The 13,365-nt window shown below is 23.0% G+C and overlaps 1 protein-coding gene across 4 annotated transcripts in view; it reads right to left on the reverse strand.

Moving 5' to 3' along the window:
• LOC129619147 (Ca(2+)/calmodulin-responsive adenylate cyclase) overlaps positions 1 to 13,365 on the reverse strand; it is a 137,889-nt gene that overhangs the window by 8,546 nt on the left and 115,978 nt on the right. For 3 of the 4 annotated variants that reach the window (XM_055534245.1, XM_055534242.1, XM_055534243.1), the window contains exons 7-13: positions 12,516 to 12,819; positions 12,230 to 12,442; positions 6,712 to 6,777; positions 3,868 to 4,332; positions 3,637 to 3,785; positions 3,245 to 3,355; positions 1,986 to 2,226 (exon numbers count right to left, since the gene is read on the reverse strand). In XM_055534245.1, coding sequence (XP_055390220.1) covers positions 1,986 to 2,226; positions 3,245 to 3,355; positions 3,637 to 3,785; positions 3,868 to 4,332; positions 6,712 to 6,777; positions 12,230 to 12,442; positions 12,516 to 12,819 — 1,549 coding nt within the window. The remainder of the gene's footprint in view (positions 1 to 1,985; positions 2,227 to 3,244; positions 3,356 to 3,636; positions 3,786 to 3,867; positions 4,333 to 6,711; positions 6,778 to 12,229; positions 12,443 to 12,515; positions 12,820 to 13,365) is intronic. The other variant, XM_055534244.1, reaches the window with a different exon arrangement.

Genomic DNA, 13,365 nt, shown 5'->3' on the forward strand with positions numbered 1-13,365 from the left:
ACATAGTTGCATATATATACATATGTGCAAAGTTTCAAAAATATTATAATTAGATCCAAATTATTCTTATAAGTCGAAAAGTAATTTTTTTATAATTTAAAACAAAAGCGATGCGACAGATGTCGCCGGAATAATATAATTTTAACAAATTTTTATTGAGTTAAAATTAGCAACCACTTATTATTGTTTCCAAAATAAAGTAGTAAATGAATTTAGAAAGTAGTGATATTTGTGTTATTTTTTAATTATAAAACTAAAACATTTTGAAACTAAAACTAGAACATTGTTAATTCAAAATGGCACATATAATTATTAAAATAATAAAACTATTTTGAAAAGTTTTACTCCAGTGTTCGACTAAATATTTTTTAATAGACGCAATATTTACATAAAAATAATTAAATTTGTTTAGTGGGGCAACTATATTAAAATTAAACATTATCATTGTATATTATGTTAGGCGTATAAAATATTTTGGCATATTTTGAAAATTATCTGTATATAGTCTGTATTATGACAAAATGAAACTTAATTAGCAAATAATAACATATACCATGTAGATTATATTAAAATAAATTCTTTTTTATATTTAAAATAAATAAATTTGTAATTGATTTATATTACGATAAAGAAGACTTCCAAAACATATTTTAATAGCATATGTATACATTACATTTATTGTCAAAATTGAGTTACTGAATATAGTAATTTTTAAAAGACAGTGTTGAAACACTGTTAATATTGTGAAGTATTTTATATGCCATACCAATAATATTACTTGTAGTAATACAAAAAAAAATAATATTTTTTTCATTAAAAATTCTTTTCTACAAATCCCTGTCTTCATGATGTCATGTAAAGTATGTACTTTGGAATATTGTTTTTAACTCTTACTACTAATTTTTTAATAAAACTGTATAAAAAAATATGCCAAAAGAAAAATAGTAAAATTAAAATAAAGGTTACCTAATAATTATTGATAATTATTGACAATAAAAATGTGGCCCTCTCTATAATTTTTAAAATAATATGGAAAATAAAAATGTTGTGTAATTCATGATAGTATATTCAGAGGATGTCAAATAATAATATTACATATATACATAATATTTTAAGCCAATTTTAAAATTATAAAAACAACAATTTAAAAAAAAGTGTGTAGCATTTATTCGTTTTAGCATTTCCATTAATAATTGTATTGATAAAGTGTTGTAATCATCAATCTTAAAAATGAATCTTGATAGAAAATAAATTAAATGTTCTTACAGTATTTAGTTTTAGCTTTAATTTTTAAGAACATTTAAATTATGATAGAAATCATGAGTTGATTAAAGCAGAACTTTACGAAATTTGTAAAATTTTTCTATTGTGAATTTATATGCTTGTCAATTAATAACTTTTACAACCGGGACAGCTAATCATTTTAACATTTCTTTAAAGTTAATTTGAAATGTAGTAAAAACGAATAAATATTACCTACTTGCAATTGAAGTTAAAGAATTAAAATTTAAAAAAAATTGATTATTTTCCAATTAAAGCACATTAAAAATATTTAAAATAAAATTCAAAAAAAAAAAGCATTATTTTTCAAGCCAATTCGAAATCAAACAACAATGATAAAAATTAGTAATTTAAAAAAATTTAATATGAAATATTTTAAATATTTTATTAATATTTTACTATTTAAATATACAGAGTGATTTAGAAATAATTGCAGAACCATTGCCCACCATATATTACCACACATAAAATGGGTAAAACTTTTGTTTAAAACTTATACATTTTTAATTCATTGTATGATTTTATATGGCTCAACAATTTTTTGTGAATCACCTTGAATATAACTAGACAATGTTATATGTATATAACTATATTCAGAAATCTATATGAATTATAAATATGTATTAATAAATATATTAATTAAAGTACGATTTTATAACAATAATATTTTTGTTTTAATTGAAAAAATTTTTGATCATATTCACCATATTGCTACGAAATTGATTATCGAGGAAATGTGCTGCAACATGAGCCGGTAATAAATTATGTAGTATTCTTTTATTTGATTCCTGTAAAACATCCATTTCCTTTTTCTCTTGTGATGCTTGCAATTGCCATAAAAAATCCAATCGAGCTGTCCATTCAACTAAACGTCCGTGAACAAGTATTGCAATCATAAAAATAACAATTCTTGCCATTGATATCAAATGTAATGGTATCGGTGAGCTATTTTAATAAAAAAAAAAATTGAAATTTAATTTTAATATTTTTTAGATCTTAATTTGATTGTGAAGGTTTGCAGGTTTTATTGTATTAAGTTCAAGTTTGCAACATTGATATTCTTGCATTTTTGATAAAGAATATTCAATGAACATACTTTGATTTTCTAAGTTTAGGATTTAAAAAGAACGTAATGCTCTGATCAAAAAAATTAAAACGACAAAAAAAATTTTGTTTTGCTTATTCCAATTAACTATTTCAATTCCAATTATTATTTTTTTAACATAAATGGAAACTTTGGAGTTCATAAGATATGTGAATGCATAAATGATTTGCGTTTTTAAGATTCAAAATATCAAGTACCGGTAAAATTCAACAAAACTAATTTTTAACAAAATTTATTATGTTTATTATATCGTACTGAAGACAATTTACATTTCTATAGCCTGTAATTGACTTCCAAAACTAAATATAATCTAAATTTTTCTTTTGTTGAAATAATGTGTAAGGAGAGAGAGAACATTAATTAAATAAATTTTTTATTTCAAAAAAATAAAAATAGAAAACTACAAATTTTATTTTTTGCTCTTCATAAATCTAAAAATTATTTTGAAATTTTCCAAATGACACCAAATTATTTGTTTATAATTTCTATTAACTGAATGCTATTTTTGGTATTCCTTGAGGAATTTCAGAATTTTTTTAAAAACATGTGCATACACACTTCAGAATCTTAACAATAAAATATGAGGAATTTCGCCATAGCTACGATATACATATATGTACATATATAGCTTTCAAAATTAATCACATGAAAACACATAAAATATAAAATAAGGGATAAAAAATAATAAATCATAATCAGATTCAATAAATTTATCAATTCTAAGGGATTAGTTTGTGATTATAAGTGGGAATTTATATTTGCCTGGTCATTATAAAACACTACAACATATTTTTCATTCTTATGGACTATTTCATTGATTAAATATAATTTCTATTATAATTTTATATATATACTTACTTTACACGAGTATCGTAGCATTCGAATATATTGGCATGTGATAATTCAATGTATAATGCGTAAATTGTCCCCATTAATAGAACTAAAAGGGTCTTTATTATTATTGGTAACCTGTTGAATTAAATGAAATGGAAAATAATTTAATATATAAAATAAATAAAATTGTACACATAAATTAATTAATATTATACAAATAATTATATAAAAATTGAGTTAAAAAAATATTTAATGAATAATTTAGCAATATGTTTCCATTAAGAAAATGTATTGTTTTTAAAATAGTTGGTTCTAACTTCCTAAATGAGCACAAATGCAATTTACAGTGTAATAAATAATGAAAGTTTAATTGTGTTAAAAATTAAATTTAAGGAGGAAACAAATATTTTTCTTACCTTAAAAACACCGAAACAGATAGAAAAGCAAATGCAGCTGATAAGGAAACATATTGTGGAAGAGAGCATTTTCTATGACCATAATATTCTTCATCTAAATTTGACACACTTGAATTGCATGTTTTAGGATGATCTGATACACATGTAAACTAAATTAAAAATAATTTTTGAATTTAAGTTTCTTATTTAATTTTCTTTTATAAAAGTAAAATAATTTTAATGAAAACTTACCACATTTACTTGGCCAACAGAATATAATAATACAATTGTAAATACTGTAATTGCTAATCTTAATGAAAAACTTTCTGATAAATCCCATGCAATCCATTTTAAGCGAACAGCCAATAAGAGCATTAAAATTGAACTGACCCATATGAATGCAGTTAAAAAGAGTAATAATAATATCAAAGTTCTTGGAAGTGCTGATACTTGTAACGCTGCACCTAATATCAATAAAATTAAGCTGCATACCATTGCTGTTGTAAAGCCTAAATCAAAATCTTTACGATATTCCCGTTCTTTATCACTTTCACGAAATCGTAATGTAATACGATCAACATGAGCTGATTTTTCACGATCAACTGAACGAGCATTAATTGCTTGTGATAGGAAACGATTAACACGATTTGTCGGTTGATGATGAACGCTTGAATGACGTTTTCTAAATGGTCTTTTGAATTTATCGGTTACTTTGTTCTACATTAATAGTTCCATTTTTTAGTAAAAATACCGTTGTGACAGTAAATTATTTGTTGTAAAAAAATGCAAAAAAAAAAAAAACAGAAACCAAAAATTTTAATATATTAAAAAATAAATGCAATTAATAAAATAATTTATTTTTTTTTTTGTTTGAAATTCAAAAATTTCGTAGCAGTATTATAAAAATTTTCTAAAGTAGAGTTATTATGTGAAATAAAGTAAGTAATTTGATCATTTTAGATATTAAAATGATTAACATGAAAATATTCTTCCATTCAGTGGACTTTAACATACTGTATTGCTTGAATGCTAATTGAATTTGACAGAGAGCTGTGAAGTGAGATACACTATACTGAACATTGCTGTACATGCAATATATTTCGGAATTTTAAGAATTGAATGAAATAAAGAACAAACAATTATTTTTTATTGAAAGGAAATTTCTATTTTGAATAAAATTTTTTTATAAGTTGTCACTGACTTTTCTCTTAAATACAATTGTTATGAAAATGTACGTACATATGAGAATTCGAATACTATGTATTTAGAATATATAATGTAGCTATATGTATAGAAATTTATAAAGTTCTGCCAAATAGATTAAAAATTTATTTTCGCCTAAAATTAGGCAAATTTCATAATTTTTGAAAAACACGATTTCAACATTCATTAGAAAGAATATTTTCATTTACAAAATGTACATTTTACGATTTTGATAGACTTATTGATTATTAGTTATATGTAAATGTATAATATATGTATGTATTTATTATTTTATTACAAGCATGCACTAATTTGAAACATTTGTTTTTGACGTTTTTAGTATAATTTTATTAAATAAACAAAAACACACTATGTAACACTAATAAAATTTATAATTTATCTAATATTTTTGTATTATACATAAGAATTTACTTGATAAAAGCGTTTAAAATTTATTTATAAGTTTATTCATATTCGATACTTTGAAAATTATTTTTAAATAGTATGCCATAAAATGTATTCTATATGTTAAGTTTTAATTTAAGCTTATATTTTGACTACAAGCCTTTTCATTGGTGCCAAATCATTTACATTTATGACAGAGCAAAAAAAAATATGTATATATATTTATGGATCAGTAATGTATACCATATACGAATGTAATTATATAAGAAGAAAATTTAAAACATGCAAAATTCGACGGATTAAAATGTCAAAAATTTTTCTTAATAAGAGCTGGTGGCACTTATAAAGCAATTCATTTTTAACTACTTTTTGTGACACAATGTTTTTATTGTGAATTTAAAAATTTAAAAATGGCATTTGATTCAATTTGAAGTTTATGATAGATTTTGTTTGAGCTTATCTAAAAAAAAAAATATATATGTATTTATATTATATAAAAAGAAAGAAAAAATAAAGTAAAGGAAAATGTTATATTTAAAGTGAAAATTTTATAATATGAAAATTTTGTTCAATAATTTAGAATCGTTATTTTGTGTTTGTTTTATGTAATTAAATATGTTAGTGTTTAATTTAGTGTTAGACATCTAACAGAGAAAGTTTTTGACAGTAAAAAAACATTGTGTTGTTTTTGTTTCAAGTTATTAAACCCGAAATAATTATCCATTTTTAAATAAGAAACTTAATTGAATCAATTAAAGTCAAGAGTAGTAAGTCAAATAGAAATAGGTATTTGAACAGAAAGTGCTTATATAATTGAATTAATTGAATGCCATTTATTTTTATGTATGTATGTATATAGTTTGACATATAGAATTTTAAATTGAACAAGATAAAGAAAGATAGATAGTTTTTATAGTACACGATCAGAACATCATGTGGTTATTAAATTTAAATAAATAACAAGTACACTTGAATTTTACACTTAAAAATTTATAGAATATTATTACAAATGTTGAACACAGATTTAGTTTTTGAAAAGTTCTTTTAAATTTATTATTACTCTTAATTTTATTAAAATTTGGTTTTAAAAATTATAATATTATAAAGACGTTTATCTAAATGCAGATCTAACGTCAACTTGATTTATTCAGCAACTTTAGTCAAGACCCAAATTGACAGGAGTTCTGCATTTACAAATAGGTTTATTCAAATATTTATCAAGATATTTTAGCTCATGCTATAATTTCTCCTGTTATGTGTAAGTATATAGCAAGTAAATGATATATACTTAATTAGAAAAATTCCTAATTTCCTGACTAGTGTTTCTTCTTTTAATTAATCATTATACTGTTCGAAGTGAACGTTAACTAATAAAAATAATTTATAGGCTCGTTAAATCGAAGATTAAATTTTCGTAGTAAATTTTTGTTTTTTTTTTTTTACAATAATTCGACTATTCTTGTTTTGTTTGTGGCTTATAAATCTTACCCAACAAGATGAACAGCAAGTAGCAAAACGACGTTCTATACTTCTTTCACTAATTCTACTACCCCGCTAAAAATAAAAATTTAAAATGACATTTTATAAAAAGTTGATAAAAATCTCTTTGCTCTTTAATAATAATTGGTGCTATTTTTGTTTACTTTTGGATCGAGGCCTCTAAATTACAGGTTTTGGATTTTATTTTGTATTTACACAACTCTTTGAATGGAAATTTGTTGTGAATTTTAGGGAATAATGTGCTTACTGCGGAACTCCGTTTTGTGATTAAAAAAAAGAATTCTTTTTTACCTAAACAGGGTCTGTACAAATTTATAAAATTAAATGTTATATAATTTATATTTTTTATTTTTTTTGGAAATAAAAGTAAAATAATTAACAAATAGAATTAAGGGCGATTCTTCTGAAAATGTTTTTAAGATTTCCTTTATTTTCAAGTTATCATACAATATACAAATAGTTTTGAATGACAAAATGACGAACAAATAACCTCAAAATATAATTAAAGACATAAAACTTTTCAAAAGAATTACCAATAATTTTTCTTTTTTTACTGAAAACGGAACACTGACATTTCACACAATAAAAATTTTCGGAAAAATTGAAAAATATTTGGTTTATATTTTCAAAATGGTATAACGAACATTTTAAACATTTTGTATTTTGTGTTGGTGTTTTTGAATACGAATTTTCTACCAATTTACAAAAAAAAAAAGTAGTTGATAAAGTGAGAAAGAGACGGCCATATACTATATATAGAAATTTTGTGTGCAGGAAACTGACGACACGAAGAAAACGATATAATTGTGAATAATTTTTAAAATTAAATTGTCGCACAAAAATGAATATGTAATAATAATAAAAATATTAAACATAATTACTTAAGTTTATTGGAGAAAAACAAAGAATAAAATAAATTTTTAAAACTATATTAATAATGCGAGCGATATTTTATTGTTAATAATTAAGATTAATTCTTTAATTGATTTTTGTATCGAATTTTGTTAAAGGCATAAATCGATTTTTATAAAATTCAACATATTATGTATGTATGTACATATGAAGAAATGGCATCTCAATACATTTGACTATTCAATGTTAAAAGAAAATAAGAGTGACATTTCACGAATATTGTTTTGATACAAAAAAAATGAGAAATAGAATATTAATTGACAGATCTTTTGTTGTTTCTCATTGCTAATATTTTTTGTGAAATAATTATTATGGATTGTTTGGACATAATTTTGATTACATTCAAAATCAAATATAATTGCATTATGTACAACTTAAAAAGTGGTGTTAATAGAATTTTGAGAATCAACGATTATTAAAACAAAAGTGACATTTGATAATTATTTATAAAAATTTTTGCTTAAATAACATTATTAAACATTCTTTTTAATGAAATGTTAGCCAAGATTGTCAACTATTTAAGATTTACGTATTGAAGCATCACTTAGCGAGGTAAAATATTAAATGGTTCGAATATTATTCTAGGAAATAAGTTGAAAAATATATAAAAAAAAATGTTTACATTTAAACACATAACACAATGATGTATCAGAATGGAGAATATGAATCTATGCAACCCTGTGGGTTAAAAGAACGCCTAGAATACGAACAGGTCAGCAGACTTGGGTCCTGATCCGAAAAGGTTTTTTTTTATTTTTCTACCTCCAGATTAATTTTGAGAAAATGTAAACAATCCATAGCGTCTTTCATACATATTTTTATTTACTTTACGGTTCTTATGACACTCAAAAGATTTTTTAAAATTTCGATACAAAAATACTCATATGCACTTTAAATGTAATGAAATTAATGGTCGCAATTATTTTTGTCAGTAAGAAAAAAATTATGAAAAATTAAATTAAAAAAAAAGACAAACACGACGTTATTTAAATGTAAAAACTAAAATAATAAAAAAAATTACAAAATCACATGGAATCAAATTTTGATAAAAAAAAATACAAATTAAGTTGAGAAAAATATACTTATGATTATACCAACATCTTACTTTACGAAATAATTAATTTACTTTCGCAAAGATAATTAAAATATTATTAAATTAATAAATATAAATTAATTTTCAATCGCTCATATTTTAACAGAAAATTTTGCTTTTAAAGTAACAAAAATTGATTTATTTAATTATTGCTGAAGACAATTAATTTTGTTAAGTGATAAAAAAATAAGTAATAAAATAATTATAACACTTAAAATTGTTATATTTATTTTATGAATTATTTTATTGATTAATTAATAGTTAATATAAAATAAATAACATAGTTTATTGTTGTTAAGAAATTGACATATTGCATACGGTATCCCGAATTTCCGTATAGTAAGATATTGATATACTGAAATATTTGAAAAATTCTAGCTCAACATTTATATAATTTTTCAAAATTTATTTTAATATCTTTTTTATTTAAAAAAATTAAAAATTGTTTTTTTTTTTTTTTATGGAAAATACAAAACGCTCACTTTTCGATTGGAAGGCGACATGATATTTGACGATCCTATTGATACACTATCACATTGGGTCGTTGGTGCGTGCAAAATTTTTTGCAACCTTACAACCTGTTGTATTTATGTTAATGTTAGAGAGATAGTTATTTAGGGAGAGATAGATAGAGAGAGAGAGAGAAGAGTAAAAATGACATATTCATATTAAATTTTCTTTTTTAAAAAAAATTTTCATTTCAAGACTCATAAATGTTTTTTTATGATTGTGCTTTTTATATCAATCTCGTTTTTTTTTTGAAAATAATTAATTTTTAATAACTGCCATTTTTTAATTTAATTGACAATTTTTTTTTGTATACATACAAATTCCAAATATTTATCAAAAAAAAAAGATAAATTAAATAAAGTAAAAAATAAAATCTATTTTAGTTACAACATAATATGTACTTTGTTTTTTTGGTAAAAGCTTTAGCTATAATTGACATTGACATTTTTTGTATGCAATAATTTTAAATTACTTAAAATTAAATTCTTGAATCAACTTTGAAACCAATTCATCAGTTATAGGTAAAGCTTATGTGTTCTTTTTACAATTGAATTTTGTTTTTATTCATTGCTACGGAACGTTCGCGACGAACCCAAGTTATATTAATTACGCAAAGGTTTTATGTAATTTTATGATCGTCACTTCGACAATACCAGTGAGTTTTAATCATAATTAAGTTTTAATAACAATAAAAATCTCCTACTTTATTTCTTAAATTTCTGAATTGTTTTTTGCCATACAAGGACTAAAAAGTAATATTTACCAATTTTACAAAACATTTTTTTGATATTTTCTTATTTATCGTTGAATTCAAGATTACCGTTCCTCAAATATTTTGCTTAAAAGCAAAATTCAATTGTAATTTTTGCGTACATTCTAATTTCTTTTGGTTTTCTTTTTCCAAAATTACATTTAACATTTAATAATTAACAATATTGTTTTTTGATATTATTTACAAAATAAATATTTAAGTTTGGAAAATTATTTTAAGTTTTTCGTAATCAATTCATTTCTAAAATTTAGAAACGTGTGATAAAATTTGCCAAGAGTGAAACTGAATTGAAGTTAATCAATTTTTTTCAGGTTTAATCATTGATATTGTATAGAATTTGTTGAGAACTTAATAAAAAAGCTGAAAATTTTTGGCATATGAAATAATTTTGAAGGAAGGCAAATATACAGTATATCCTGGGGTTGATAATTAAGGAAAAATAATTTTATAATTGATTTTATAGTAGTTATAGGAATAACATAAATGTTCTATAAATAAAGAACACTAGATGTCGGTATAATGTTTTAAAATATGAAGAGAATTTTTCGAGAAAATTTGTTTAAAACAATTGTAAAGAGAGTAAAATTTCTTTGAATGATAGATAAGCAAATTTTGCTAAGCCTATTTTAAAATGTAATTTTCGCATATTATTATAAATGGCATGTTTCAGTCTTTACCTTGTTTTATATAATGTTGCTTTCTCAAATAAAATAATGTCACAGGCAAATTGAAAAAAGTCTGCTTTGTCATATTTCGGCAATTGATTTATTATAAATTGATTACCTGCACTCGCTTGCGTTGTTTTATAGGGATAAAACGAGTATTAAGGGTTTTGGTCTCTTATTCCGATCGTTAACAAAGGGAAAATTTTCCAAACTTATACTGTTTCTTTTTGTTTAATTTTCCATCAACATATGGTTACTTACCAAACAAATAATCTAATTATTATGCACATAAGACTATGATTTTTTTGCTATATGTCAAATTTTGTTATTTTCTATTGTTTTTTTTTCAAATTTTGTTATCAAATAAAATAAATTATCTAGTTACAAAATTAATCTCTAAAATATTAAAAAAATTTTTTTTTATATTGTAATTTTCTATGTTTTTGTTGCTTTTTTCAATTGAAAAACAAGCTTTTTCTTTTTTTTTGATTTTGAAACATTCTTTCTCTATAAAATAATAATTCTATATTTTTTAACAACACTATCAATTAAAAATCTATCAAAATGCTCATAATATATATGGGGGGAAAACTTACCGCATCCTGGAAAATTAAAAGAAAAAAAAAATCAAAATGTAAAATAGGAAAATTACATAAAAATAAAATTCTATGAATAAATAATTGGGATTTTATTTTTTGGAAATTAATTTTCTAAATAATATTTTTAACACTTAACAAGGATTTTTAATTATATATATATACAAATATTTGTATATATAAATAAAAAATAAAAGGATTTTCGGCTTTTTTTAAATTCTATAGGGTAGCGAGCAGTAACATGCATATAAAGCTAATATTTTTTTTTTTAATATTTTTATGTGACAATTGCTAACAAAGTTCTGCGTTTTCAAACATAAATATTTTTTTATATTTTTTTTTCTTTAAGAACTTAAAACCTATTTTATTTCTTTATTTATTGGTGTTTGTATTTAAAGTAAGGATTAATTCTATGTATATATTTTAGTGTGGATATATTGTGGATGAGTGTGTATTAGTTTTATTTATCGCAATTAATAAAGACTCCGTTTTGCATTCAAATTATATTATGAATGATTCTTTCTATCAAATGTTACTGACTATCCCTTTCTATTAAATTAACCCAATTTATTAAAATTAAATCAATAGGTTTTCGTCTACAAAATATGATATTTCGTACGAGAACATAAATTCATCCAGAAGTGTGGAAGAAACGTGACAGTATAACAGATACATTATGGTCTAATAATCAAGAAAAATGTACAGAAAATGCCCATAGCACAGAATAATAGAAAAAAATTTATTTCATTCAAAATTGCAAAAATTCAATGGAATTTTAATTTGAGGTTAATTAACGTAATATTGCTTTATATTTGAATACGAAAAGCTATAAATGTTATATTATTGTGACATTGAATCGCAAGAAATTTTCAAATGCAAAACGGATTTGAAATTTAACCAAAAAGAAAAAAGAAAATAAAATAAAATGTATTTTAAAATAACTTATATAATAACATACCTTTCTTGATCCTTTGTCTCCAGTAGCTGCTGTACCACTAGCACTACCAGCTGATGATGGATATGAACCGGTAGCCATATTAGAAAATGGTACAGGCTCTGAAAATTTTATTGTATGTAATAATTGCATCACAACATTTGAGACATTCCGGAATGATAATTTTCTACGGCTACCCAAAGCTGAACGTACTCCAAGTGTATTCAGCATAAGTGGCTAATAACGATATAAAATATAAATAATATTCATATATATATTTTGATAAGCATGTTCATATATATATTTTTACCTTTCTGCGGTGGGGAGGAGGAACAATAAAATAAGTATCAACACCATGATCTCTTAAGTACGATGATCTTTGGTCACCATGGCCCGCTTCAACTTCATATTCACCTGATAATGAATCTAATGTGGCACGTGTAACATGAACACGTCCTGGTTCACCACCAGATTCCATATGATTAGCTAATGTAACATCATTTGACCATACATCGAATTGCCATTTACGAAGACCTAAAACACCACATAAAACACGTCCAGTATGTATACCAACACGCATATTAAGTATTACATCGGTTGCTTCAACAACAGTACTATTTATGAATAAAAGAATGAAAAAAGTGTAAATATAAAAGAATAAATAAATCTTACACATAGAATAATTGTTATCAAAAATTTTTACAAACAAATTATCGAACATACGAGTATTTTAAGAAATTGTTAGCACTTATAACTTTAATGACCATTGCAATCTTTCAATCATACATTATTTTTATTTACTGCACTACACAATACAGTGGAATCTTTATATACTCGTATAAAGTCTTCAAAAGTGAAATCTCTAAATTCGAGTTTTCAGAAGGAAAGAAACTCCTGCCAAAAAATTTTTTTGTTAAATAGATATGATAGAGTTTCGTTATATAGAGATTTCACTGTGTACATGTTATTATTGACAAGACCTAGAATGTATTATTTACATATAAAATCAAATGGTTAAATTGTGTGAATTCAGTTTGAATTTTCGAAAAAAGTTTTTAAAATTTAAATTGTCCCAATTCAAAATTTACAGCCCTACATTATTTTTTTCATTTCATTATTGTTTTTTTTCTAATTTTGATAAAGAATAAAACCTAAATTAT

Source organism: Condylostylus longicornis, unplaced genomic scaffold (assembly GCF_029603195.1).
Source record: "Condylostylus longicornis isolate FDR11 unplaced genomic scaffold, ASM2960319v2 ptg000010l, whole genome shotgun sequence".
Classification (NCBI taxonomy): Eukaryota; Metazoa; Arthropoda; class Insecta; order Diptera; family Dolichopodidae; genus Condylostylus; species Condylostylus longicornis.